Below are 27,424 nucleotides of genomic sequence, written 5' to 3' on the forward strand. Positions count from 1 at the left end.
TTCTTTTTGGCAGCTAGACCCAAGTCCCAGTTTCTGTCCATCCTCTTGTTTTCACACACACACACACACACACACGAGCAAACAAAAAAGCCACACAGACACAACTGGAAACCAGGACTGACAAGAAAAGGCCTCTGCTGTAGAGACAGAGAGGAAGAGACGAGCTTTATTTCGTTTTCCCCTCTGGTCGTTTTGGCAGGTTGTCTGTCCCCATTCCTGAGGTTCAGTACGAGTTCACAGAACACGCCGTCAACTTCCAGAAATAAACTGTTTGCTCATGCGTGGGTGCGATGAAATAGTTTGGCGCCCAAACCAGAGACAGGAGTTTTCTCTGTCTCTCCCCTTTCTCTCTTTGACAGAATAGCCAGTAAGAATTTTACAAAGGAACAAAGGATGTTAACAAATGGAGCGTGTATGAGTGTGTAAAAAAAAAAAAAAAAAAAAAAAATCAGATCCGTTTCATTTTTAACTTTTATCACATTGGGGGCCAATATTTATAGAAAGTCCCTTGGCAGAGCAGGCCAACTCCATCAGAGTGATACGGGGTTTAACTCTACCTGGCTGTGTTCTTACACACTGTCAGCGTGGTTGCTAATACAGAGCTTGCTTTCAGAAGACATTTGGTGAAAGATTTTTTTCATGGTGATCATTTCATGGTGCTGTGAAGTGTTATATCAATACTGATCTTGTTACACTTTTTGCTTATCACCCAACCTCTCTCAAAGGAAGAAATGGAAATCCGTTCCAGAAAATAACCCTTAGAAACACCTGACAAACATCGCCTTCTTTTAATGGCTGTTAGCGGATTTCAAGCTTGCTTTGACACCATAAAATCTGGACTTAAAAAACAAGTTGATATTTGAAACATAAAAACATAAAACCTGGGAAAAATACACACTAGGCAGAGGCAGTAGTGAATGAGTTTTAGCTGTAAATGGCACCAGTATTCTCTTCATCTTTTCCCTTCTTCGCCCCACCCGTCGCTCCGCTCTCACCCTCCCTTCTTCCATACCGCGGCGCACTCAGGAGACCTTAGCTCCACTGAAGGTGGAATCAGTTTTCCTTTTCCACTGTGTCTTTTTCCCCCCACGCTGGAAAAGCCCCCATCCAACTCTCGCCGAGCGCTTGACTCAAGTGTGCTCCGACGTGCCCACATTCCTAGACAGTATCCCCAACACCGGAACCATTTACCGCCTCAGCCAGGAATGCTGATTTCCAGCCCAGGTTTTCATCAGACCTAGTTTAGGCAGAGAGCGCAACAGGAATTCACTGAGTAATCCTAGCCATTATACAACACAGACTTTCCCTCCATGTCAGTCATCTTACACACAGACAAATGCACAAGTATTCTTTCTATCTGTCTCTCTCTCTACAATATTAGGAGCTAAGCTAGCGCCGGCAGCTCCAAAGAAAAGTAATTTTTTCGCTGGAAGTCATATTTTGACCTAGATTTAAACAGCTTTTCAAATTCAAATTTTCCATTGAGATTAAACACCCATATCCCACCTCTTGTATAATCCAGGTGTTTCTAAGGATCTGGTGCTTACAGGTGTGAATAAAAGGTGTTTTCCCCTTTCCTGTCTAAGCCTCTAGATTAAACTGTCAGAAACTCATCTTGCTGTCATTCATTAACTGTACATGCAGTTTCAGTGATGAGACATTTTAATCACAGATTCAAAGTGGTAGGATGTCTTGATGTTTTGTTACGCTCTTTCTCTGATTGCCTGACACAACAGTGATTCAACTTAGAGGTCATGAAAACATTGACCTTTTGCATCCTATATATATCTGGTCGTAAACTTTTTCACTAGCAGCAATTTGTATTGCACTATGTCAACCATACACTTAGATGGCTACTTTATATGCCATGATTGTAGTTCTTACAAGCTATATAATGCTGTACTTGGATTTTCTGGTTGAATCACATGGGATTTCTGGGCAGTACAAAAGCAACCGCAGCAAAAAGCATTCAAACGAAGATGGACACCAAACCGAAGGACTTCCACACTGAAATGAATGAACTCTAAATTAAGTACAGTAACGCTGACTGCTGCAGATCATCCCAAACAAAGAGCCGTATCTCTGTCACCTTCAGCTCTACGACACAGCTGCTTGTACATATCGGATCCCTGCCTGCCTCCTTTCAGCTCAGACAGCCGTGCGGGCCAGGTCAGCAGTACAGCGCACCACACGAAAATGAAGTTAGTCATTCAGAACACCAGGCCCACTGTCCTGTCCTAACCCCACCCCTTACACTAACCCTACACCCTGTGTGTGTATGTGTCAGTGTGTGTGTGTGTGTGTGTCGTCCTTCAGACAGCGCTCTGCTCGCTATTCATGTCCTTTCTACTTGATCCGATATTGTCCCTCTTGGGATTGTCTCAAAAGAAGTTTTGTTCTCCTTAAGGGGGGAGGAAAAACAGGAAGTTACATTCCTAAATAACCACAAGTGAAATACTGCAAGCTACAGTTTTCTCCTGTCAAAAATCACAGGATAAAACCAGGGATTAGACTTTCACTCTATGTTATCTGCATCAACAACAGTTTCTCAAACTTTAATACAAGAATAGTCAAATGTGTGAGGTGATTGTTAGGAGAGATTAGGGATTATTCTAGTGGATCTCACTTGTCGGCATTAGGCCTCAGCTGAAAAAATGACAGACTACAATGTTTTATTTACACATACATTGCCTAATATCTGTACTGTGCTGTTCAAACGGGCAATGCAGAGGCCTAAAAACGCACAAACTCTGACCAACTTATTCATCAGTCAGGGAAATCTAAAAAAACATCTAAAAGTCTCAAAACAACATGAAAAACTACAATAAAAATAAATTCTTCATGATGCAACGCTGCTTCTCTTTCGATAAGATAGTGACTCCATTGACTACGATCGCATCTCAAGTCGCAAATAAAGTCGCATCACTCGCTGGGTCCCAAAACAAGGCAGCCTCTCAGCCGCTCGGAGAAGTAGGTCACTGAGGATTCCATTCATTTGTACACTGCTTTCCAAATAGTTGCGCTTTTCCACTCAGCCCAAGACTTCCAGCTGCATGTTAACCCTTTCACAGCCTGCAGGTCTCGTTTCTGCACCAGCACAGAATCACACTGCACTTATTAGTGATTAGTTAGTAAACTAACTGTTCTGAATGGCAGACATGTGGTCTGAGAACAGGTTTTTGTTCCTAAACTGGTGGTCTACACTGATTAGCAATTTGAAGCAGATACTAAAACTTGCATGGATTTTTTAAAATTGCTGTTTTTAAACTTTTTTTGCTGATATTGTGGGTGTTAAATGGATCATTTGCATTACAAAAATTTAGGTATTCTGTGTTTTATTCATATTCTTGTTAAAAAACCAAAAAGCCAACTGATTAACAATGATTTCCTCCAGGCTTTTTAGAAATGTATCCAACAAAGCATCTGCAGTAAAAAACACAACAGCTAATATTCTATTTTTAGGCTTTACTAATCCTTGTATAGCTGTGGTAAGAAATAACTGCAAACTGGCAAATACTCCATAATCACTACAAGACCAGTATTGGCGCAGTAAATCAGGAAACTAATATATCAGCCTTTCCCTAGCACAAAAGCACTCAAACAAGCTACCACAACATACCAGAGGGATCACGTAACCAGACAACCTTCTCAATCTCCCACTTTTCAGCAGCCTGTGTCCTGACGTTAAGTCTGCAGCGCTGAAACAGGCCTGCTGATTCCATCGCACTTTGCTGATTCAGCAGAAGGAAAGCGACCACAAGCTGACACAGGTGGGAGAAAACTGAGGGGCGTGGCCCAAAACTCTATCTGGAGGTACAGAAGGATAAAGCTCATTAAAATCTTCTTTAGTCTGATTCTACTCTGTTAGACTGAATATTTCCAAGTGACATGTACTGAATTTACTCAGCCATGTTTGTTCAAAATAGAAAAATAAGCCCACAGATATGCTTCAGTTCTTTGTATTAGTGTTCAGGTCCAAGTCTTCAAGGATTTCTGTGTATTTGTCAAAAAGAATACATTTGCATACAAATATGTCTTTCCTGGACAAAACCAGTTTTACCCTTACAATGTAATTTAATTATTACAGTCTGTCCCCTTTGTTAATCTGTGTATTTTCAATTCTAAAAGTCAGATTAACAATTCTTTAATTGTTATTAACATGGCTGCATGAGGAGAAAGAAAACCATGGCAAACACTTTTGTGTATTTACACTTGTATTTACATGAGTATCATAATTACTGGAGGTACTCGTCTTTAGACACCACTTAGATTACAACTTTATTTAGGAAGCAATTTGTCGAATAACCTGGTTTTCCCACTCGGTAGATGGTGCCACTCCACTGCACCATGTTGTTTCCTTTGTATATATTACTTTGTGTTGACTGCATCTTAACCTTTGACATGCGTTCAGGACAGTTTGGGGGAAAGAAGTTCAACATGTTCCGGCAAACGGAAAGCTTAACGTATTTGTGGATTGAAGTATTTATAACATTTTCAAAGGAGGACTTCCTTTGGTTAGGACTGAAGTACTAGTAGTGAGTGTGTAAATGTAGTCAGTGATTACAAACCACAAGTAGACGTCACTTTGTAATTCCCGACCTTACGACAGTGAGAACAGGCCATTATCGGTCTGTTCAGACACACGAGGCCCAGATAGTTGACTGAATTTTTCTCAGGTCATTATGTTTGGTGAAATCCTTCTTATTGGTTCAGTTGAGGTACCAACGTTGGCCTGATGCTAAAGACACTGTATCAACTGTAAAGCAAGTTAAGTATAAATTGGTTTAAACTTGCAGCAACAGGAATTTGGTTCATCATTTGAAATAAAATTAGGTCACGGAAAGTGCTGAGTGTACAGCAAAAAAGAAAAAAAGCCCACGCATAATATGCTGCATACATGTTTGCTAATGTGTTCGTATTTCTTTGCTCTCTCTGCAAAACATTTCACTTTCAGAAAGACATGAATGAAGTAAAAAAATAAAACCCAATCATTGTCATAAATATTAAGGCAAATGTGACAATCTATTGTTATTCATGTATTACAGGTCTTACTGTCAAGCCTGTCACTCCGCACTATTTGACCTCTGTCCCTCATAAAAACCAGAACTGACTGAGCGACAAATGCCATCATACCCACAGGCATCAGACCTGTATGTATGTACATGTACATTGTGCCAATCACTAAATACCAATCACAGCTGGTGGTGACATTATACTTCAACCCACAGGCCTGTTCATAGAACTGTCATGATAATTACGTTATCGACTTATCGTATGATATATGGACATGACCTTGATCGTTTTTGCTGACCTTGATATTGCTTATTGTGTTTACATGTGTGTTTGTTTACATAAGAATGTCAGAGAGAGAAAGACTGATCGTGAGGCGGGTGACCGGAGCAGGGATATTATGAAGTTAGCAGTGTAGCTGTGAATGTAGCAGTGTGTGTGTGTCTGTGTACAGTTTACACTATTTGTCAGTGAATAAATGCTACAACTCCTCAAGACCAAAGCCAAATTCCTGTGTCTTGCTTGTCACCTGCTGATTAAAGTGAAGGGTGTTAGCCCTGAAGTTAGCGACAACGGGTTAGCCTAACCTGACCAGGCTCACTTCAAGTGGACTGACCTTTAAGGTGGACCAGCTATTCTCATTTTAGTGACAATCTCAGCTGCTCCTAAACAGAGAACGGAGAAATGTTCAGCTGCTGAGTCTCTGCTGGGTTTTGCTGCTGTGGTGGTGGTAAATTTGTTTTTGTTTTCTTTTTTAAGACAAACAGAAAAGGACTTATGTGTATATGAACTATTTAACTCATAAAATCATTTTTGTTTGTGAACATCACACTCGCCCCAACAAATAAAAATAACTCCTGACATTTCTAGAAACCCAAAACTCTCCCAGAACTCACTCCCACTAGTGAACATATGCTGGGGGTGTGTGGGCTATGTATGTAGGCTGCAGGTATGCTGTAAGTAAATAAGGTGAAACTAGGAGTCCTGGCACCTCCCAAATAGACAAGTATGGTATTTGAAATGGTGTTACCATGTTAACTGTAACTGTGGCATAAAATGGTCTTAATATGACAATAATATCGTTTATCGCAATTATTTCTGGGACAATATATCGTCCAACAAGAGTAGTTATCATGACAGGCCTAACTGTTCATCATGTTATCTAACACAAACAACCAATTTATGATGTAATCTTTGTAGTGAAAACTTTCCATATGCAAAACCAGCCTCTTCCACTCACAGGCAAACTTACTTCATGTTTCACTTCCATCTAGACCTTAAATCAAAGTCTTGCTAGATTCACAATGAATATGACACATGAAATATGACCACAAGATTGTGTCTCTTTGACTGATGAACTGTATTCTGAAAGGTTAAAAAAACAAAACATGTCCTCAGACTGCTTTGATGTCTGACATAATGAACCAGCCTGACTTTGGGAGGGACCGACTGGAGGAACGTCATACAGTAAGCTTTGATGCCTCCAGCTTTATATTAAACAAAAACAAAGCTTACATTAACTGCAGCCACTGCCCATTGTAAACCCTGATGGAAACTCTATGTAATGTGTGTGTGTGTGTGTCTGTCACTGCAGGGCAGGGCCATTATGTCACCCCAGTAACGTCGGCTGCCTCTGAAAGCACAGTGTAAGCCAGCAGATGTGTTACTGCATGCAGATGTTGCCATAGGTACAGAGAGATGCCAGCTCTCCATCGCAGCAGCAGCAGCAGCAGCAGCAGCAGCAGTAGCACTTCTTTCTATTTTTCATGAGCCCGGTCGGTTGCCAGGGTTTTTGTTTCCATGGCCACGCTGCAGTCTGATGCAACAAAACTCAGCCAGACCCCCCTCCCTCCCCCCCCTTGGGTGCCTTGGCGCGATACCAACCCAGGGAGCGCTACAACACTATAGGCTGGCACACTGACTGACTGACTGACGTCTCCAGCCAGCCACGGTGCCAGCTGAGCTAACACTATACACGACCCCAAACTTCTTCCACAATCATTTACTGACGGGCTTCAGTTCAGCACAACACTTCGCAGACTTTCATCCCATCGATGATTCAGCTATTTACTATTCTTGATGATCTGCAGGAATGTTTTGGACAGGAAATGCCTTCTAATGCTTGCGTGGAGTCTACGCATGTGTGATTTCCTGTGGGTGTTTGTTTCAGGGTCAGGAACTACAGTGCCTTTGGGAAAACATGCCCTTGAAAATGCAAGAAAAGAACAAACCAAAAAACCCTGAAAGTTGAAAGCTTAATTTGACTACTGTCTCCCCGGGGCCACTGTGTATTGTGAATGAATGAAAACAGTTGATTTATGATCAGAAAATTAAATGAGTAAGCAGGCTGAAGCAGAAGTAATGTGAAGCTAACTTCTACATCAACAATGTAATAAAAGCTTAATTATTAAGGGATGGAAGATGTATTGCTCAGAGACAAGAGAGTGGAAAAACATCTCTATCATCTTCTTTAACAGATGCTGCCAATGCCCAGCAGTGGGAAACATCTTTAACTAAATCATACAGGAGGTACAAATTAAGTGTTAATTTGCCAAAATGAAGTGAAAATGTATTATTTATTAGTTTATTTCCTTCATAATAAGACCAGAATGCTTCAAAGTTATGACTGTAGTCTGTCAGTGCCTGTAAATGCATCATCATGTCTCGTTGGAAGGTGTAGTGGTTGTCAGTGTCTGAGCAGCCGGCTTTCCTACCTGGGTTGTTGGCCTCTCCCTCCAGGACCTGCAGTTCGGTGCACTCGGCGAGAGAGTGCTCCAGACAGAGCTGCAGGAAGCGGGCCTGGGTCCGGCTCACCCTCTTCAACAGGGACAGCAGAGCTACCGTCTGCTCGCACTCGTTCCACCCTTTGAACCAGCTGGCTAGCACGCCCACCTGATCGCGAAACATCATGGTCTGCGAGACGGGGTGAAGGCAGACTGACTGTGGTGCTGCCGGGCTGGGCAAAGCGGTGTGGGGAGTGACTCAGAGAATGACCTCCCCAAAAACTTTCCACTGATATTTAAAGTGAAACTGATTGAGGATGAAGGTGGTCTTATAAACTGGTTGTTGATGTCTCTGTTCGTGGGAGGAAGGGGGCTGGGAGGGGAGGAGGGGGGGTCAGTCAGTCTGTGAGGTTCAGCTGAAGCGCTGTGATGCCATTCTTAGCTTTGGCAGTGGCTCGGACAGCAGAACAGCAGTCTCTGTTAGCACTTCTGGTTCCAAAATATGTTCGGTGTTGTATATATTCCTGCTGGAGGGCTTTCTGCCCCGTCTTCTTCTGTCTAATAATCTCCAGTTAGGGGGTGTGTAGGGGGGGGTGTGAGGTGCTCTTCTAGCTCGGCATTAGGTGATATGAGCTGCTCTCGGCTGCTTAGTCGCTCCCAGAGGGATTGATATTTGATGAGTCAGCTTTCTTCCAGCACAGGCTGTGTCACATCAGCTTCAGCCTCACTGGCATTTTTCTTCAGGGAATCCCTCTTAGGCCTGCAGGAGGATGTTAGATGTTAGGGGAAGGGGGGAAAAAACACATTTAACAGACACTGACCTGTCTATGCCTCTATATACAGGTCTCTCCCTCTCTTTCACACACTGGCATACACTTTTACAACGCAATAGAGAGGACTGCGCCAGTGTCCCTGTTGCTTCAGCTCTGCAGACTTTGTGCTGCAATAGAGCCGCTTTGAAGAAGCCAGCCTTCAAAAACTCATACATGCATTTATAGGTCGCCTCCTCGCCGTCGCATATGCGCATAGGCTTGTGGCATTCACCGCCGAGACAAAAATAAATAATTTTCGTTTTTGGTATCCACCCATTCCTAAAAATACAGCTGCCTGTACTACTGGCGCTGCATCCCGGAATTTTCCAAAGGAAGGACGCCGGGTTACCGACGGCAACCGTTGGCAGGGTTGTGTGCTGTGGAGACCTTAGCAGCGACTTCACTCCGTTATTTTAATGACAGGTTTGTCTTTTAAAATGCTGTATTTTTAAAACCGAGGACACGCAGAGAGAGAGAGAAAGAGAGAAAGAGAGAAAGAGAGAGGGAGAGCGGTTGCGTTTTCTAAGCGAAGAGACGCCGAGTAGTAAGCTAGGGAGCAGACTCCAGGCTTCAGGGCAGAGCGTTAGCCCGCTGTCTAAAACTGTCACTTTGCTTCATCAGCACACAAGGAATGACCGCTGGCGGATATTCTGTATGTGTGAGGGCAGTTTGTAAAGAAGAAAAAGCGAACAAATAGAACCGTTATGTGTATCTCGATTCGTTTTCCAGTGTAGAAGCTTTTCCATGGAAGAACCGTGTATTAACGGTTACTTTAACTTCAGTATAGTTAGCTAAGTTACAACCCCCAGCACCGTTAGCAATATGACGTTAACGGCTATGAATTCTCAGTTACCGTTTACTCAACTGGAATAAGCAGGTTAACGGTCAGCGCAGGCTAATTTAAATTTGACGGTTGGGTCTGATAGACAGTCTCTTTTTTGGGGGGTAAATACTCCAGCAGAAAGGGAGAGTGCCCAAAACAACGGAGAAAAAAAAAGATTTAGAAACTCCAGTTTGAATATTTCAACGGTCGCAGAAACGTTCAGAAATAAGAAAGTTGACGGTTTTTTACCTCCTGGCGCAGTTTGCATCGTTGGGTTTGTCTCAGGACGGGCGACAGGCTCAGTTTTTTCGGGGAGCGGTGCCCCTTCACTCCGGGTCTGAGGGGTTTGCCATCTTGAACTAACTTTTCCTCTGTCTCTCTCCAGCAGTCGGGCTGCTCTGCTCTAAAGCACCGCTGTCAAACCGGACGGAACACGCTGTGTGGCTTCCGCTCACAGGTTTCAAAATAAGTCCTGAGTCCTGAGACTTCACCGAACACAATACAAATGATACCTAAACTTAAAGGACCACTGTGTAGAGTTTAGTGGCATCTAGCGGTGAGGTTGCAGATTGCAACCAATTGAATGCCCCTCCCTTAACCCTCCTCTTCCAAGCATGTAGGAAAACCTATGGTGGCCATGAAACTCACGAAAAACACAAAAGTCCCTCTTTAGAGTCAGTGTTTGGTTTGTCCGTTCTGGGCTACTGTAGAAACATGGCGGTGCAAGATGGAACTAGATACAGAAAGAGCACTGGGCTTTGAAGCCAATTTGACATAGCAGCCAAACTTTGTGATTACAATGTCATGCGATGCTATTGGGCCCAAAAAGACTTTTTCCCATAGACCTACATTGTGAAAGAGATGCCTGTAAATCAGCGCATACATTTATTTGAGCATCACAACCCCAGCGAAATGACTCATTTCACTATCAGAATTGGATTCATTCAGTCTGATCACGTTTTGAAAGTCTAGAAGAGCCACACGATTGAATCGTTTTATCCCCATTCAAGTTAGCCAGAGGGCTAAATCAGATGTTAGCTGTTTTGGCCGGCAGAAGTCTCTAGTGAGCATGCTCCATGGGTGCATTGGGACCACAGAGCGTAGCTTTTTTGGCTTCATGTGCCACTGAGCAACTTCCATAAGAATGAATGGGGCCCCGCCTTCCAACGCTGTATCCCGCTCTCTTTATACATCCATGAAGAGGACTCGCTCCCTATGTAGATATAAATGGCTCGTTCTGAGGTAATGAAAACACTACAATTTGTATTTTCAGGTGATTTCACACACATACTTCTGAATATTATATTCCACTTCTGCCAATAGATTCCCCTAAATCTTACACACAGGTCCTTTTAAAGGACAGGTACACAACAGTCAGGTGTCCAAGTGAACACTGAAACATGTTTTTCTTGCTGTAAAAGTTCCTCCTGTTCATACTGACCATTAGAAGATCCCTTCATAATGCACTTACAATGGAAGTGATGGGGGCCAAAATCCACAGTCCAATCAGTGAATTTCTATACTGTGGTATATTTAAGGAGTACGCTGTATTAAGGTTAGCTTTAAGCAGAATTGTACTCCTCCAACCTGATGATGCAGTTTGATTATTTCAGATATTATCACTGACAACTATGACTGATGATAGTAATTATATGGTAATTCTGACTTTTTTGCTGTTAAATAAAACTGTCATTAGGATCAACTGAGTTTAAGCACACTCTATAGTAAGTTATTATAGTCAGTTTGCATCATTAAGATCAAGATCTCTTTTAAAAAAAGAAATAGACCAGAGAACTAGTTACATACAGTATATACAAGAACACACACTGACACACTAATTACGTTTTTTTAATTATTGAAAATATAGGTAAGGTGAACTTTTTATAATGTCTAATTTTAATCTAGTTTTATTTCACTCTATTTTATTATCATTATTGCTTTTAAATCTATGTTAACATTTTCAAAATTTTATTTCTCATATGATTAGCAAATTGTTTTACTGTTTACTGTCTACATTTGTTCTGTCTTATTATTGGCTTGTCAGTCATCTATGAAGCACTTTGAATTGCACTAACCTTTATGAAATAAAGTTTGATTGATTGATTGATAAAGTCTCCCAGAAGAATAGATGTCTCTAAGTTCAGTTTGTTTTGCGATTCATTCCAATGGTAAGGTGCATAATACTGGAAACCAGTCTTCCCCAGTTCAGACAAGAAACTGGGTACTGAAAGATGACAAAGTCCTAAAAGGTGGTAATAAACAAATCCTTATCTTGTGTGCACAAGATATCGATCTTCTTCAAACAAAGTATTAACTTGTGTGAACAAGATCCATATCAATCATACATATCACAAATCAAGAAAAAAAACAAGATATTTTAGGACTTTGGAGACTTTGTAATAATAATAATTCAAAACAAAACAAAACAGCGATGAATAAAATAATTTAAATTTGTTTTTACCATTACAACATTCATACTTTAGCATTTATAAATTAAAGGTAAGACTTAATATAAGACACGCAGTGAACAACTGAGAGTAGCTACAAATCTCATTTACATGAAAGCAAAGAGTTAAAGTAAATAAATAAAAATACATGCGCTGACGCTTTTATTCTGAAGGCACCGTCAGTCTACTTCCGGCTACGTTTTCGCGAGATTGACGCGGAGGCTCGCGCTGCTCGTTTCCACATGCTAATCATTAACAGCGGAGCATTACGTCAGGGGCTTGGCAGCGCGAGGAAGCACCAAAATAGAGCGAGCGAGAGATCCTGGGACAGAGAGGCGGCCAGCCAGCAGAGAGAGAGGAGGGGGCGGCCGGCGACCACACTGCAAGAAACACAGACATGTTTCCACAGCTAATAAAGTCCACAGAGGGTTTAAACAGCACATTCTGCGTCAAAACAGGGCGGGAAACTGGCCTGACAATTCTCAAGAATTTCCACTGAAGTATTCTGAAGTATAAAGGGAAATATTCCACTTTCTTTTTTTACCTCACTGAAACAATTTACCAGCAATAGTAACTTTGCAGATTCTGACTTCTGATTACATGTGATGATTTTAATGATCAATTTATGCGCAACAGTAATATAAAGCAGCAGAAATGAGCTTCACATTGACCAGCTACATTAAAATGCTGTTTACATGTTAATAATCCAACAATATATAATGAATAAGTACACCTTACTGACAACACTTCTGTACTTTTACTTTATTTAGAAATAAGACCTATATTTGTATACTTTTATAGCCTAGTATTACTACTTTCATACTATACTGTACTTATACTTCTATGCTTTTACACCACTGATTTTCAGAGGGAATTGTTGCACTTTTAATTGGATAATTTTAGTTTATTTATTTCTGCAGGTTAAAATCAAACATACACACAAACAACAAGAAAGAAATCCAAACTCCTTTGGAAGATTTCCCTCCTTGAATTGTTTCTTATAATATAAAAGTACATATACAGTATATACATGATACAAATGAATAATATTTATTAATAGATTATGAGAAATTGAGTTTCCCGAAATAAAAGAGGAGCAAAGATTTGATTGGGTTCTGTAATTCTGACAAAGCATTTTGTAGATAAGTTACTTTATAGATACAGATTCAACCTTTATAATTTATTATTTTTAATAAGCCAATGAACAAACCATCTATATCAGCTAAAATACTGTTTACACATAATGTCACTAATGGATTCTACTTTATTCTTACTTTTTCTTCCATACTTGTATTTATTTATTTTTTTACTTATTATAAAAGTTAACAGCAGTGATAATTACAGCTCAATTAACTTTATTTCACTAGGAATAGGTTCTACTTTCCACGCAGCCCTGAGCACATAAACTAACATCAAACACTAAACAGATTACGACATAATCATTATGACCTTTAATGTCTATGCAGTGTTTTTACATTGATCTAAATCCTCCTTCTACCTCTCTCTCATTAAGACAGTTTATTTTTCCTCAGGGGGAAACACGGCGTCACAGTAGAGGACGATGTCGTGATTTTAAAGGAGTTTTTCAGTGAGTTTAAATGCAGCCAGTGTGTTTCCCTCTCCTCCCTGCTCCCTGTTTTCCTTCTCTCAAGTTGTTCATGCTCACAGTGGATTTATTTAGACACACACTAAATTCCCTCCAGCAGAGGGAGTGCAGAGTCCGGGAGGTTGGGGGGGGGTCTTCAAACATCCCCAAAATCTGTCATGTGAAGGAGACAAATGATGTATTTCAGTTTAAAGAGATTTCTAACAAAGTCTAAAGAAACAGAATATCTCAATGTATTTATTCTTCTTTAATTTTACTGTAATTTATCTAAGCTTCAGTCACAGGTTATTTAAAATGTTTCTAGTAAAAGTAATAAACTGTTTTTAGGGTTTAATGTTAGATGGTTAGTTAAGAACAGGTGTGCTGTACCTGTATGTGTGTTTAATGAGTGAAATTATGTCTTTAAACACGTCTAGCAGTGCAAAAAGAAACAACATTACATTTCATTCTTATAAATATTACCATTAATTGCAACTGTTGTGTTACTCTTCAAATAAACAAAAACTAAAAACATACAGACATTTGTTAATATTACTGTTGAAGCAAAGAACGAGTTTTAGTTTTAGTTATTTGTGTTAGTCTTGTTTTTATTTTATTTAAATTGAATGCAGTGTTTGTGATACTAAATCTAAGACTAATGACATTGTTATGATTAAAATAAATGATCCTGACTTCAAATATGATGTATACACAATTAGAAAAATGTATTTGTATAATGTATGTAAAAAAAAAAATGTATTTGAAGTCATTTGAGCGGGATGTCCCTTTAACTTTATAACTGAGTGTCCTCTAGCTCCACCGTGTGTCTGACTGATGGTGTTACATTACAGACACGAAGCCATGAACACATAAACGTCATAAAACTACAGGAAACTGTTGTGAGTTTGGTTATCAGCACGTCTTTTACAAGTTGTCTCAACATCATCCTGCCGAAAAAATAATTTGATCATCTGCCTGAATCAGTCTGAAAAACATGTGTTTGTTAATGTATGAAGAAAAAGTAGAATTAAATATATTTTCTTTCAGTGTAGACATTTCTTTAAAGTCTACAGGAGGGTTTTAAATGGAGAAAGTAGATTTTGAACATACTTTATATACATAAATACAGACATACTACTACTTTCAGTCGGATTGTTTATGAGCAAACAAGAAGAAAATACACTCCGAGAGTCCAAAACTAAAACGTTTCAAACTATTTCATCATCAAACTCGACACACAGATTTCTGGTGAACATACGTATAAATTGTGACGCTGTTTCAATGATCTGAGTCAGACCTCCTGTGATTCAAGCTACTGATCAGCTCGTCACGTATTACACGTAGCGGATTGGAAATGAGGAAATAACAGGAAGCAAAACTTGACCGCCTTATATCGCCTCCTCCCAGCCACTATTACTAAACACCGAACCTTGCATACACACCACACAGTGCGTACGGAGTGTATTAACGTCTATAGACGATCTGTGGAAGCAGCAGAAGTCGTTATGAAGCTGGTGGTCTTCCTCCTCCTCCTCCTCCAAGCGTCCCGGTCCGCAGACAGCAGGTGTTTCTGTCAGGTGAGCGACTGACTCTCACTGCTCTTTGTTTTTGTCACCGTGTGAAGTAGTCTTGACACTTCTGGTGTATTTATTTTGTACAACCACCTACTGCATGTTGTGTTGAAATGTACGACACACACACACACACACACACACACACACACACACACACACACACACACACACACACACACACACACACATGCGTTAAAGTGAAATACACTTGCTTTTAAAAGTGTGTTTAATACATGTTCGGTGTTAATTACTGTAGATAAGTAGAGGAGACTGATCACTGTTGTCATTCTATCAGAAAATATAACAGAGCAGAGTGATGATGAACTTCCTCTTCCTCTCTCAGCTTAAATAAATCAATTTGTCAGTCATCAGGTACAGATATTATTTAAGTGAACATTGTTTTACTGTTTAAAAAAAGCCAAATAATAGAGGTGGCAGTTTTAAAGATCCCCTCCAGACACATTTTAAGACATAAAAGTACTCTGCTTGAATAATAATTTGACATGTTCCTGCTACAAAAAAGCTGAAAATGTAAATAAAAATCAATTACATCGTTCTTAAAATTACATCTACTCTTTCTATGTTGTTGAATATACAAAGCATGGTTATATTCAAAGTATAACTGCTGGAGACAAGATGTCTCCTTCCTCACTGTAAAGTCTGTTCTCAGTGTTTGTGCACCGGAGGCTTCAAGTCTCCACATCACACTTGTGTTAGTTTCATACCGGGACGTTATCAGCTCTGAACTAGTTGTGATGTCACAGATCACGCTCATACATCCTAAACTTGGATTTAAGACGAACACAGAGAAACTTTCACTTTCAGCGGATGAAAGTTAAAACAAACTCTGTACTAACATCATTCTGCACGGTGAAGCTTAAAAAACCAAGTCAAGGAATAAGAAGAAAAACATGTTTTTCACTGGAGAAGGACTTTAATAATCTATATTTAATGGGGATGAAGTTCAGCTGTACTATGACTAGTCTTCTGTGGCTCTCTGGGTCTTTCTAAAGTCTAAAATAACCCAGATGATGTCATCAGGGTTATCTCAGATTGGGTTTCCTCAGTATTAAGTGTTTTAATGACCTGAGGAAGCTGATATGTTAGATTTGACTGTTAACGGTCAATAAATGAACACGTGAATAAACAGATTTGGTATTTATCCATTCGAAACAGCATTTAGACCATCATATATATACAGAAAATATATGTTTACAGTAAAATGAACATAGGAAATAGTGAAAAATATGAGCTTTTCACACACTTTTGGCTAAGTCAGAAGTTTCTTAAGGAGTGTGGGGCTATACTGGGCATTTACCAGGCAGGCAAAGTCTAACAGGAACATGTAATCGTGTCATATAATGGAATATGTCGCCCTCTGCTGCAACGAGTTTGATTGACTTTGACTTTTCATCCATCATGTGTGACATTATTTTCCTCAGCTCTTCATCCATTCATGTTTCATTAGCATTGTGACCTGTTCAAAAACCTTTACTCCCCTTTATTTCATAAACTCATAAAATGAAAAACATTTCAGTTTATTTTATTTACATGATAGAAATCAGAGAAGGAAACATTTTGACTTAAATGACCAGTTGTTTGTGTTTTGTAACTAAGGTCACAGGTGACCTGGATGACTGCGCCTGTGATGTGGAGACCATCGACGGCTTCAACAACGACCAACTTTTCCCAAAACTTCAAACTCTTCTGGAGTCTGACTACTTCAGGTTTTACAAGGTGAGGTGTGCTGATGGACACACACACACACACACACACACACACACACACACACACACACACACACACACACACACACACACACACACACACACACACAAACACGCAGATAAATATGTTGGGACTTGATCCTCTGCAGGTGAACCTGGATAAACCGTGTCCGTTTTGGAAGATCAGCAGTCACTGTGGTATGAAGGACTGCGCTGTGCAGCCCTGCTCTCCTGTGAGTTCCTCCTCTAATCTACCTGCTAGTAATAAACTGATCAGCTGTTAAACTTTATTCATACTGACTCAAACTGTGTCTGCTCACAGAACGAGGTGCCAGAAGGAATCCGATCCCCTTCACACAACAAGGTAAGTCAGTTGGGACAAAAGCAAAGTGGCTGTTTAAGGTCTGTTAGATGGACGAGCCCCCAAACAACTACAATGTTAAATATTATAAAGATATATATTTTTTGCACTCACTAGTAGCCCTAAAGATTTTGGAATTATAACAAATATCAATTATGGGGGTTTGGTAACATGTTTTGGGATTATGATTGCAGATGTTGGGGTTGCTATTTAAAGGAGGAAGTATTATAACACATTTTTGGGATTATAAAACGTTGATTTTTGGGTGCACTACAGCACATTTTGGGATAATAAATTCTGAGGAAGATAGAAGAAAGTTAGGGATTAAGGGATACTATAAAAATTAGGGGATTATAAAAGTCTCTGGAAGATATAAAGAAATCTTAACAAATGACACATTTTCAAAGTTAGGGGCACAATAGCAACATTTGGTATTACAACAAATGTAGTTTGGGTAGGCTGTATAACCGCTATAAGTAAGGGATGGGGGGCCCTTTAATACATTTTTGGGATTATGAAAAAATAACACATTTTAAACAGTTTCTGGAGGTTATATGTCAGAATTTGTTGTTTGAAGGCACAATAACAGTTTTTGAGGATAAAAGAAACTAACATTAAGCTAATAAACAGTTAAGAGTTCAACAATGTTTTGCACATAATCACCACATCATCACATCACATCTCGCACAAAATGAATCAACTCAGCCATCTTCTACCATGTTTGTCTCTTCCTCTCACCGGTAAGAGGAGTTTTTTCTATAGTTACAGTTTACAGGAATAAATCATTCTTGTTCTCTTTAAATGTGACAGAACAGTTTATGATCATCTAATGCAAACTTCATGCACTCGTGTACCTTTTCTGTGAGAAGATTATGGTTTGTGTAGGTTATATAGAGTCACATATTTCAATCCATTAATGTGCGTTTATGTGTTTGTGTGTTTAGTATTCAGCAGAAGCAAACGAGCAGCTGGACGAGTGTGAGAAGGCCAAGCGCCTCGGAGCTGTAAATGTCTCTTTAAGGTGAGTTTTATCGATCAAGAACAGATCGCTGCACAAACATTAAAGACAAAACGCACATTGATATCTTTAAAAGTACAGTTTCATATTCACGTGTCACAGTGTCACCACAAGATAAAGTGTGTCAGCAGCTTAAAATAATGTTGTGGTTGCAGGTTGATTTAGATTTAAACCAGCTGTGAGTGAAAAACAACTGACAGTTTTAATCTCCTGTGTGACCTTTGACCTCTGGACGTACCATATACAGTGAGGTTAAGTCAGAAGGTTGAAGTTGAACCTGTAGATTTTTCTCTATTGTCTTTTCCAGTGATGAGACCAGAGAGGCTCTGCAGGATTGGAGCAAACACGATGACGAGGCCGAACGCTTCTGTGTGGTTGATGGTACGATTCAATCAATCAATCAATCAATCAATCAATCAGTCAATCAATCAATCCAACAAAGAAATCAATGAGTGAACAACTACTTTACTTTCACTTTTATGAATTCCCAGAAATAAGAATATACAATTGTTGGAAAGTTAATGTTAAGAAAATGAGAAATAAAGAATCCAAATAGGAAACATAATGGAAAGACTACAGTATGTTCGTGAAAATTATGATTAAAATACATAATTGTTATTGGAGATATAAATGAGACTTCATTTAAAGACTTCACAATTTTGTAAAGAATGTGATCATATTTTAGCGAACATACATGTAACATTAAGATTATAACATTTTTTAAAGAACATCATGTTAAGAATATTTTTTAGAGTAATATGATGACAAAATACGTAATTGTTTTTGAGAATATAACTGAGAGAATATATAATGTTGTAGGAAATGTGATGATAAAAATGTCCTCCATCACTTACTACTATATGTCTTTGTGGATTATTATAACAACAGTGTGTAAATCTTCTCTCATAAGTGAAGCAGACTCGTCATCCTGATACTTAATTCACAAATTTCTCCTTCTTTAACTTTTGTTTTCTTTTGTTTGGATGAACTCGGCTGACAAAAATATGTCGTAATATCAACATAGAGCTGACTTACATCTTGTTGATTCCCAGATGAGCAGTCACCGGACTCCCAGTATGTGGACCTGCTGCTGAACCCGGAGCGCTTCACAGGCTACACGGGACCAGAGGACTGGAAGATCTGGAACAGCATCTATGAGGAGAACTGCTTCAAGTAAATATTAAGTATATTATACAAAGTATATAAGCTCAGGTTACGCTTGACGGATGATACTATCTTTATATTTAGACTTTTTGTATCTCACAAGAGGAACTTCTATCCTAAATCACAGTTAAACAAGACGAAGAGTGAACAGTCGGGGTTCTGCAAGTTAAATTAAGACCTTCCACATAAAATGATATTTAATACCAGTTTCACGATTATATCAGCCAAAGTATGAAATTATGATGGAAAACCAGTAGAGACAATATGACCTGGAATTATTATTATGTCACATTTTTTCAGTTCTTCCCAGCTAATTACATTAACTAACTGTATTAATGTAACTAATTACATTAATACAACCTGACAAGCAGCAGGAAAATGGAGGTATGTTTGTTCATCACTCTAATAACGCTTTCTTTTTATTCCTCCTGACAGACCGTATCGTGTTAAACGACCGCTACAACCCAATGTCTTCCAAAGCAGCTCAGGAAGTGAAGGTGAGAGGTTTTTAGTGTCGTATCGCATCATGATTCTTTGTATTTTGACAGTCACTTAACTGTGTTTGTCTTTGTTGGGTTCATTTACAGGAGGCTTCTACAGCTGGCTGGAAGGTACGTTAACTTTGCACTTACATTTGATCGAGTAAAGGAAACACTTTTTGGAAAGTGTTGTTAATTTTTTTTTTTTTTTAATCAAATATCTCTTATCTGTCTGTGTGTCTTCCAGGTCAGTGTGTGGAGAAGAGAGCTTTCTACCGGCTCGTCTCTGGCCTCCACGCCAGCATCAACATACATCTGAGCGCCAGATACCTCCTGGAAGGTGAGACATAAACACCTGCACAAACTCTCTCTCACTCATTCAATACTTATTGTCCTCCTTCCTCTTTTTACCCCCAAAAATTTACCTTGAAAAAAGGTTAAAGGCCTTGAAAACCAAACCAGTGAAGATCCTACATGAGCAGTTTTTAACATCAATTTACATGAACGATTTCCATATTTGTGTTTTTCTCTGTGCTCTTGTGACTAATTTGGAGTGGGTGGAGCTCAATCAGAAAAAAATGATGTCACACACTTCCTTGCACCAATCAGTATATGTTGACAGCAGCCAATCAAATCTGATCAAACCACATCTACACAGCGGTGATGAAGATGAGTTAATGTGTGTTAAAATCTTCATAAACAATACCTATGGATGTTTTACCAAAGTTAATCTTTGATTGTTGCTGATTTACTTATGAATATATAATATTATAACCAAGTCTTTAATGTTTATAATAAATTATCACATAGATGTATAATAACTGACTGTATCCCTGATTACTGGGAAAAAACCACTAAGTCAGCAGTCAGACAGGATGGACATAAACTGAATTTATGTTTCTATTGTAAATTTAATTAAAAATGAAAAACAATAAAAGGGTCTCAAATAATAGTTGGGAATTAAATTAAAAAACTAAATCACATGTACTATATTGGCTCACATGGTAAATTATTATACTAATATACTAAATATACTAATTGGGATATTTATGTGAAATATTAATTTAATCTTTTCCCTGCTGACTCAGATACAGTATAACTGTTATATCAGGACACCTCACCATGCATTCTGACTTAATACCTAATGTAAACCAGTAACACCAGTATGTTAAGTCCCCCTATTTAGCCTCTATAAGCAGAATATAAACAGTTAATACATAGTTTATACCACACTATAATGTAGTTATTATCTGACATTATCTCCCCCTTTGGACACCCAGAAGAGGGGGCTGATGTATAATCAGAAGATGAATGACTATATTGTACATATTATACATTTACACACTTAAAAATGTCCTTATTTATGCTTATAACTACATTATAGTGAGTTTTAAACCATGTGTCAACTGTTTATATACTTAAATATGCTAATAAATGCTGAATAGGGGAACTTGAAATAAAAAGTCACCAATGTGCTTCCTGTAGATAAAGTACTCTATGCATAGCTGTATTAACCTCTTCTCACCCACAGACAGCTGGTTTCAGAAGAAGTGGGGTCACAACGTCACGGAGTTCAGGAAGCGTTTCGACTCGGAGCTGACGGGCGGCGAGGGGCCCAAGAGGCTCCGTAACCTCTACTTCCTGTACCTGATAGAGCTGCGAGCGCTGGCCAAAGCTCTGCCGTTCTTCCAGCAGCTGTCCTTCCAGCTGTACACCGGCCGGCCGGAGGAGGACCAGAAACACAAAGAGATGCTGCTGCAGATCCTGCAGCTGACCAGGTCAGTCTGAGGCTCGATGCCGACGCCAGACCGGGATGTTATTAGGTTTGGATTTAAGATACGATCATAACATTACAAAGTTTTACTTAAGCCAGTGTTCTCCATTCAAAATACATTCTGATTTTTAATATTATTTTTCTGTAAATTTTGTATAATCAGGAATTTCTGTATAAATTTCCTCCCTATATAAATAGAGCTACATATAAAAAGAAATCAATGAATATTTATTTATTTTTTAAATTTCTTTTTCTTAGACACATATACAACTTGTCTGCAATTTTAGTTTTTTTTTTTATCATTTTTGCAAAAAGATACAATTTCACAGTCTAATTGTTTTTTCGAATTTTTTGCATTTATGTTTATTTGCCATTAATTTTGTTTGAATCATAGTTTTTTTGTAAAAAATCTGCTACATACATAATTTTACAGACTTTTTTAAATGCAGTGGTAAATGTACTGGTTTCTTGCTGGTTTAGGGTAATAAAGGCCACAAGATCAACTACATTAACACTTCTAAGTTTCTCATTCTAGTAACTTGTTGTGTGCAGTCGTCATATTTGCAGTTGTCATATTTAAAGTACAATCTGTCTGTTTGTTGTGACTCTTTTAGATCTTTCCCTCTGCCCTTTGATGAGACTTCTCTGTTTGGTGGCGATGAAAAGGAAGCAGCCAAACTGAAGGTTGGAAACCGTTTTAAACTCTGTTCAGAATTAAAATGTAGAAATGCAACACAGTACAGTTTTTAGATTGTTTTTCCATAAAATTCAACTTGCTATAAACAAATGCAGTTCAATATTTCATTACACGGATATCAGGGCTTATTGATACATTGAATGAGTTAATGCATCTCTGACAATCAATCCCAGTATTGTCACAGCATGTCAGAACTTTGAAATGTGTTTAAAAGCTCAAATTTCAGCAAAACTCCTTCACTTTCACCCATCCTAAAGAGAACTAAAGGACTAGTTCACCCTATAATTAAAATTATATACCCATACCCAGTCGAAACTAGACTAAACATACAGTGAGGTCACGTTTGTCGCGCCACCTCAACCTTCTCCTAAACATATCGACTTGAGCTGCAGATACATAGTTGATATTAAAAGTGTTTTTACAGCCAAACCTGTAATTCTGATAGAATTCATGGGTTATTTTTTCACTGACAACAACAACAACAAAGCTGTTGAGACAGATGTTATGTTTTTAATGATTGGTGATTTTTTGGATCTCTAAAAACAAAGAATTTTATTAGAGTTTTCACTGATATAATGGTGAATAACTACTAACTGAATTTGAGATTAACTGCAGAATAACATGGAGGGATGAATATTGATTAACAGATGAGATAAGGTGACAAAAACCCTGCTCCAGCCTCTTTTTCTTCTATTGTAAACCAGTTTCTTTGCCCATTAAAGTGATATGAGTGTCTGTTTTCTTCTGTGGTGTTCATGTCAGGAGGACATCAGACTGGCCTTCCTCAACATCTCCAGGATCATGGACTGTGTCGGCTGCTTCAAATGTCGACTGTGGGGGAAACTGCAGGCAAGTCGGGAAACCTCGATGCTTTTACAACAGTTATATTAATGATGTTCAGTATGATATTTCTAGGTAAAGATAAAATAATGCTTTAAACCACCATACAATATGTATTATGTTGTATTGTACGAGCGTATTATGATCTCTGCTTTGTTCTGATCCGTCTCTCTCCTCTCATCAGACTCAGGGATTAGGCACGGCGTTAAAGATCTTGTTTTCAGAGCGACAGATTGAAGCTTTGCCCACATCCAGCGGCCAGCGACCCAGTTTCCAGCTCAGCCGGCAGGAGATCGTCTCCCTGCTCAATGCCTTCGGAAGGTGAGAGAGACTGTCAGCATCATATAATAATAATAATAATAATATAAACCATCTGTGAAATACCTGTTTTATTTTCAAAGACAGTCAGGACTCCACTCCTCTCTACAAACAGATAAAACATACGATATATTGAATCTGGAGCGCTTCTGCTACCTAAAAATGATTTGTGAATATTTCTCAGGTGAATGTTTTATGAGACATTTGGTTGGTAATATATCAAATGGATCAGAACATTTCTTCAGGTTAATAAAAACTTGACCTTAAAGGAAATTTAGACGCGTTTCTATGAAAAGTAAAGTTATTTTTAAAAAGGCGGATCTTGCAGAATCAGTCAGGTTAGTTTACATAGAAGTAAACAAGATCAACACTAAACTAATTACATAATTAAAGGATATGACAACAAATATGCTAGCTTGTTAGCTTGTGACCAAACTCTTCACAGTGAAGGAACATGTGAGCCAGCGCAGCGGTTTGGCTCTCTGACGTGTCTTTAATCGTTTCTGAAAACACCAGAGGAATAAGATATATCAGGCTTTGGATACAAACACAATACTTGTTGTTTTCTGACACAAAGACAAACTTTTGAACTGTCACTTTTTTTTTAAAATTATGATATGAAAAGTTATAGTTTTGGGACCGAGAGTTTTGACATCCTTAACTGATTACAGCTGCGTGTTTTTGTCCGTGTCAAGTCTCAAGTTTGGCTTTATTTGTTTATGTCATTTTTCTCAGTAATGTCATAATATGTCAGTTTCTGTTTTCCTGTCATAAATCTTTTATTTCCGTGAGTTTGGTCTTCAAAGCCCAGCGTTCGCCAGGGAGAAGTGGTTCTCTTTTGAGTTCGTTATGCCTGTCTTTTGTCACGGCTCACCTCTCTTTTCTTTTCTTTTCTATCAAGTTTTATCAGTTTCAGAGGCCTTTTAATCTAGTTGCTATGGGAGGATTTTTCTTAACTGTCATACTATAGATGTGAAGGCAGAAGAGGAGCCTGATTTCATCTCATGAGTGTCACTATTATGAAATATCATGGCCGTCACTGTGAAATCAGTCGATTTATAGTGAAACCCCGACTTAATCTTAACCTTAATTTCAATCTTTGCATTAACAACAAAACACTAAGCCAAAGCTTTAGATACTGCAGCAGCAATTTCATAGTTATTTGTAGCATTGTGGCCTCCAGAGTTAACTGTCTCCTCATGAAATGTCCTTCAGGATTTCCACGAGCATCAGGGAGCTGAAGAACTTCAGATCGCTGCTGGAGGAGGAGCGGTGATGGTGACCGGAGGAGTCTGGCTTCTGCTGTGGCAGCCCGTCCGCACAAGACGAACGACAGTATAGAGTCATAGTTACGTTTACGCCATCTAGCGGCCATAATAATCATGACCCAGGGAAGTGATGCAGTTCAGATGATGTCAATATAAGATAACTTGATAAGATTATTATAAGGAGGAGGTGGGTGTTTACTGTTGCCATGACAATGAAGGTTGTAGGTGACTTTAAGGAAGTATAAACCATGTTTCAAGTGATCATTTTAACCCAAACCATCTTTTAGGATCTTTCCCTAAACTGAACCAAGTGGTTTCTGTGTCTAACTGGACCTTAACCACAGCGTTGTCACGGTGATTTGTAACAATTTTGGAAAGCAGCATATTACGCTCCTATTGGTCATTCTGGACTGCATCACTACGGCTGCTAGATGGCGTAAACGTAACTATAGGTTGTTTTTTTGCCTGCTGAATTTTGGACCTGTACTGTCATTTAATTATGAAGGTGTGTTTGCTGGGGTCAGTTTGTGACTATTGTGACCACAACAAGTCACCGTCTGACTGTCCCGACCGTCTGAGTCCTGCTGAAAAGTCATTTAGACGATAATCAGAGTTTCGCCTGCGTGAAGATGAGCTTAGTTAGCTGGACGGTGACGGTGCTTATTTATAAAGTCGTGCTGTGTGTAAAAACCTGCTTTGAACAGTGATTTCAGATGAATTAACTGCAAGTCTGTGTGCACAACAGTGTTCAGTGTTGAGCTGCAACTATTAATTGATTAGTCAGTCAAGAGGAAATTAATCAGAAACTGATATCTTCATCATTGAGTAATTGGTTCAGTCATTTTTTAAGCAAAATATCCCGAAATTTTATGGTTCCAGCTTCTTACATGTGATGATTTGCTGTTTTTCTTTGTCATATATGAAGCTGAACTGAATATCTGAAGGTTTTTGACTGTTAGTCAGACAAAACAAGCAGATTGAAGACATCAGTATGACCACTGGGAAATAGTTTTTTCATTATTTTTTAAAATTTCATCGACTAAACAAATAATTGAAAAAATAATCTGCAGATTTTAATGAAAATACTTGTTTGTTGCAGTTCAGAAGCAGTTTCTGTGATTATGCTGACGATGGCGCTGTTTGTAAAGCAAACTGACTTTTATATTTTACTTGATCAACTCATCAGCACAGCTAAATGTAAAAACAAAAAGAAAAAAGTCTTGAAAAGTCTTCAGGGATAATTAAATATAAAACGATGTACAGTCTGTTATATTGAACAACTGTTCTGTTTGGGAGTGAAAAAAGTTTATTTAAATTTTTCTGTATTTTTTTTTACTGTGTGTTTTTATATCTATTATATCATCATTTTTCTATCATAAGTTGTCACGTGACCATCCTCCTGGCTGCCACGGACTGTGTTTGTGTTTATGAACATTAACCCAGTTCTGACAGTGGCACTGGGTTAATGATGCCTTCAGGTACACCAGGAGAACTCAGACTTCCATGTTTAACTTGTTGGTTGACTGTTATTCACTTTACCTGTTTTAAATGACATTACCGGGAGCGCCGCAGTAGCTGAAAGGTTACTGCTTACACCAAAGAACCACAATGTCTGCAGCTCGGTTCCAGCCGGGGACTCTGGTGCCGTCACTCCATCTCTGTCCCCTCATTTCCTGTCTGACACATCACTATCGACTGTACAATAAAGACAAACATGTCAAAAACTCATCTTTAAAAACTGAATAAAATAAATGTTTTTACCAGCTTTAATAGATTTGACTTGTTTTAATCACAATTAATACTGTATAATTGTTTGTGGGCTGCTGGTAAGTTTCAGAAATTGAAAATAGAAACAGTTGCATGGAGGCCAAATGTGAAACACATCATATAAATATGAAAAATTCCCACTATAAAAACTCAGCTCTGGACCTGCTGAGAATTAATAGATATTTATTGAAGTATTGTGCAAATCAAAGAGCTAGTTTTTTAAATATATTTTTTATTCTTCTCTGTAGTCTTGTATCAGATTTGGATAATATAAAATAAACAGAAACAATTAGTAGTTGAATATTAAGTAAAAGCAAAACAGAGCAGAGAGTCAAATATTAGTATTATAAAGTGTATTTTTTTTACAATTAATTTTTTAACTATTAATATTTAAATATTAAGTTATAAGTTTGACTCATCAGGAAGCTTGTTAAACATTGTCAGAAAGGTGATAATTCTACTTTTTTATGTTTATGTTTCTCATTGAGGTCTTAGTGGGTGGTGGTCGTATATGGGAGTGCATTATATTGAAAAGTGTTCTTAATATTTTGTCCACCCCATTAACATACACAAGGAGAAAATGTATAAGCTTCATAAAAGTTGAATTTATGGCAGAGCTGTTGTGTTAGATGCTGTAGTGGAAGAAATACTCAGATCCTTTACTTCAGTAAAAATACCAAAAACTTTGATTTTTGCTGAAATATTGGATAATTTGAACATTAATTGAAATGAAAGCATGTGAGAAGTTTAGAGGGAAAAATCACTATTTGGTGGAGCTGTTAACAACTCATAGACATGTGAAATATGACCCCGACTACACACTGCTTTTTGTAAGACGTCAAAAGCCAAAAAGGTTGGAAACCACTGGTTTCATCTGTAACAATGTGTTGTATTTTAAAAGCTTGTTATATTATCCATTGTGTCAAATCTTCATCTGAAAAGTAACTAAAGCTGTCAAATAAATGTAGTGGAGTAGAAAGTACAATATTTCCCTCTGAAATGTAGAAGAGTGGAAGTATAAAGTCGGGTAAATTCAG

General features: G+C 38.5%; 2 protein-coding genes and 1 long non-coding RNA gene across 6 annotated transcripts in view; 1 reads left to right on the forward strand and 2 right to left on the reverse strand.

Moving 5' to 3' along the window:
- The window catches only part of samd4a (sterile alpha motif domain containing 4A), a 56,355-nt gene extending 46,513 nt beyond the window's left edge, over nucleotides 1-9,842 (reverse strand). For all 4 annotated transcript variants that reach the window (XM_042405723.1, XM_042405714.1, XM_042405705.1 and 1 more), the window contains exons 1-2: nucleotides 9,618-9,842; nucleotides 7,725-8,493 (exon numbers count right to left, since the gene is read on the reverse strand). In XM_042405723.1, the coding sequence (XP_042261657.1) occupies nucleotides 7,725-7,920 (196 nt within the window). In that variant the 5' untranslated portion in view covers nucleotides 7,921-8,493; nucleotides 9,618-9,842. The remainder of the gene's footprint in view (nucleotides 1-7,724; nucleotides 8,494-9,617) is intronic.
- Nucleotides 9,843-13,243: 3,401 nt separating this feature from the next.
- Nucleotides 13,244-14,915, reverse strand: LOC121902468. The gene is made up of 2 exons (XR_006097566.1): nucleotides 14,830-14,915; nucleotides 13,244-13,574 (listed from the first exon to the last, which is right to left on the reverse strand). It is a non-coding gene; the product is annotated as an uncharacterized LOC121902468 (long non-coding RNA).
- On the forward strand, nucleotides 14,228-25,529 carry ero1a (endoplasmic reticulum oxidoreductase 1 alpha). Its single transcript, XM_042419782.1, has 15 exons — nucleotides 14,228-14,977; nucleotides 16,592-16,711; nucleotides 16,851-16,934; nucleotides 17,024-17,065; nucleotides 18,007-18,083; nucleotides 18,388-18,461; nucleotides 19,133-19,253; nucleotides 19,680-19,741; nucleotides 19,832-19,855; nucleotides 19,971-20,063; nucleotides 21,255-21,501; nucleotides 22,112-22,181; nucleotides 22,957-23,043; nucleotides 23,219-23,355; nucleotides 24,568-25,529. Exons 1-15 carry the CDS (start codon nucleotides 14,906-14,908, stop codon nucleotides 24,626-24,628), a joined length of 1,371 nt encoding a protein of 456 aa, XP_042275716.1. The 5' UTR covers nucleotides 14,228-14,905; the 3' UTR covers nucleotides 24,629-25,529.
- Nucleotides 25,530-27,424: the final 1,895 nt, after the last annotated feature.

The sequence above is a fragment of the Thunnus maccoyii genome, chromosome 1 (assembly GCF_910596095.1).
Source record: "Thunnus maccoyii chromosome 1, fThuMac1.1, whole genome shotgun sequence".
Taxonomy (NCBI): Eukaryota; Metazoa; Chordata; class Actinopteri; order Scombriformes; family Scombridae; genus Thunnus; species Thunnus maccoyii.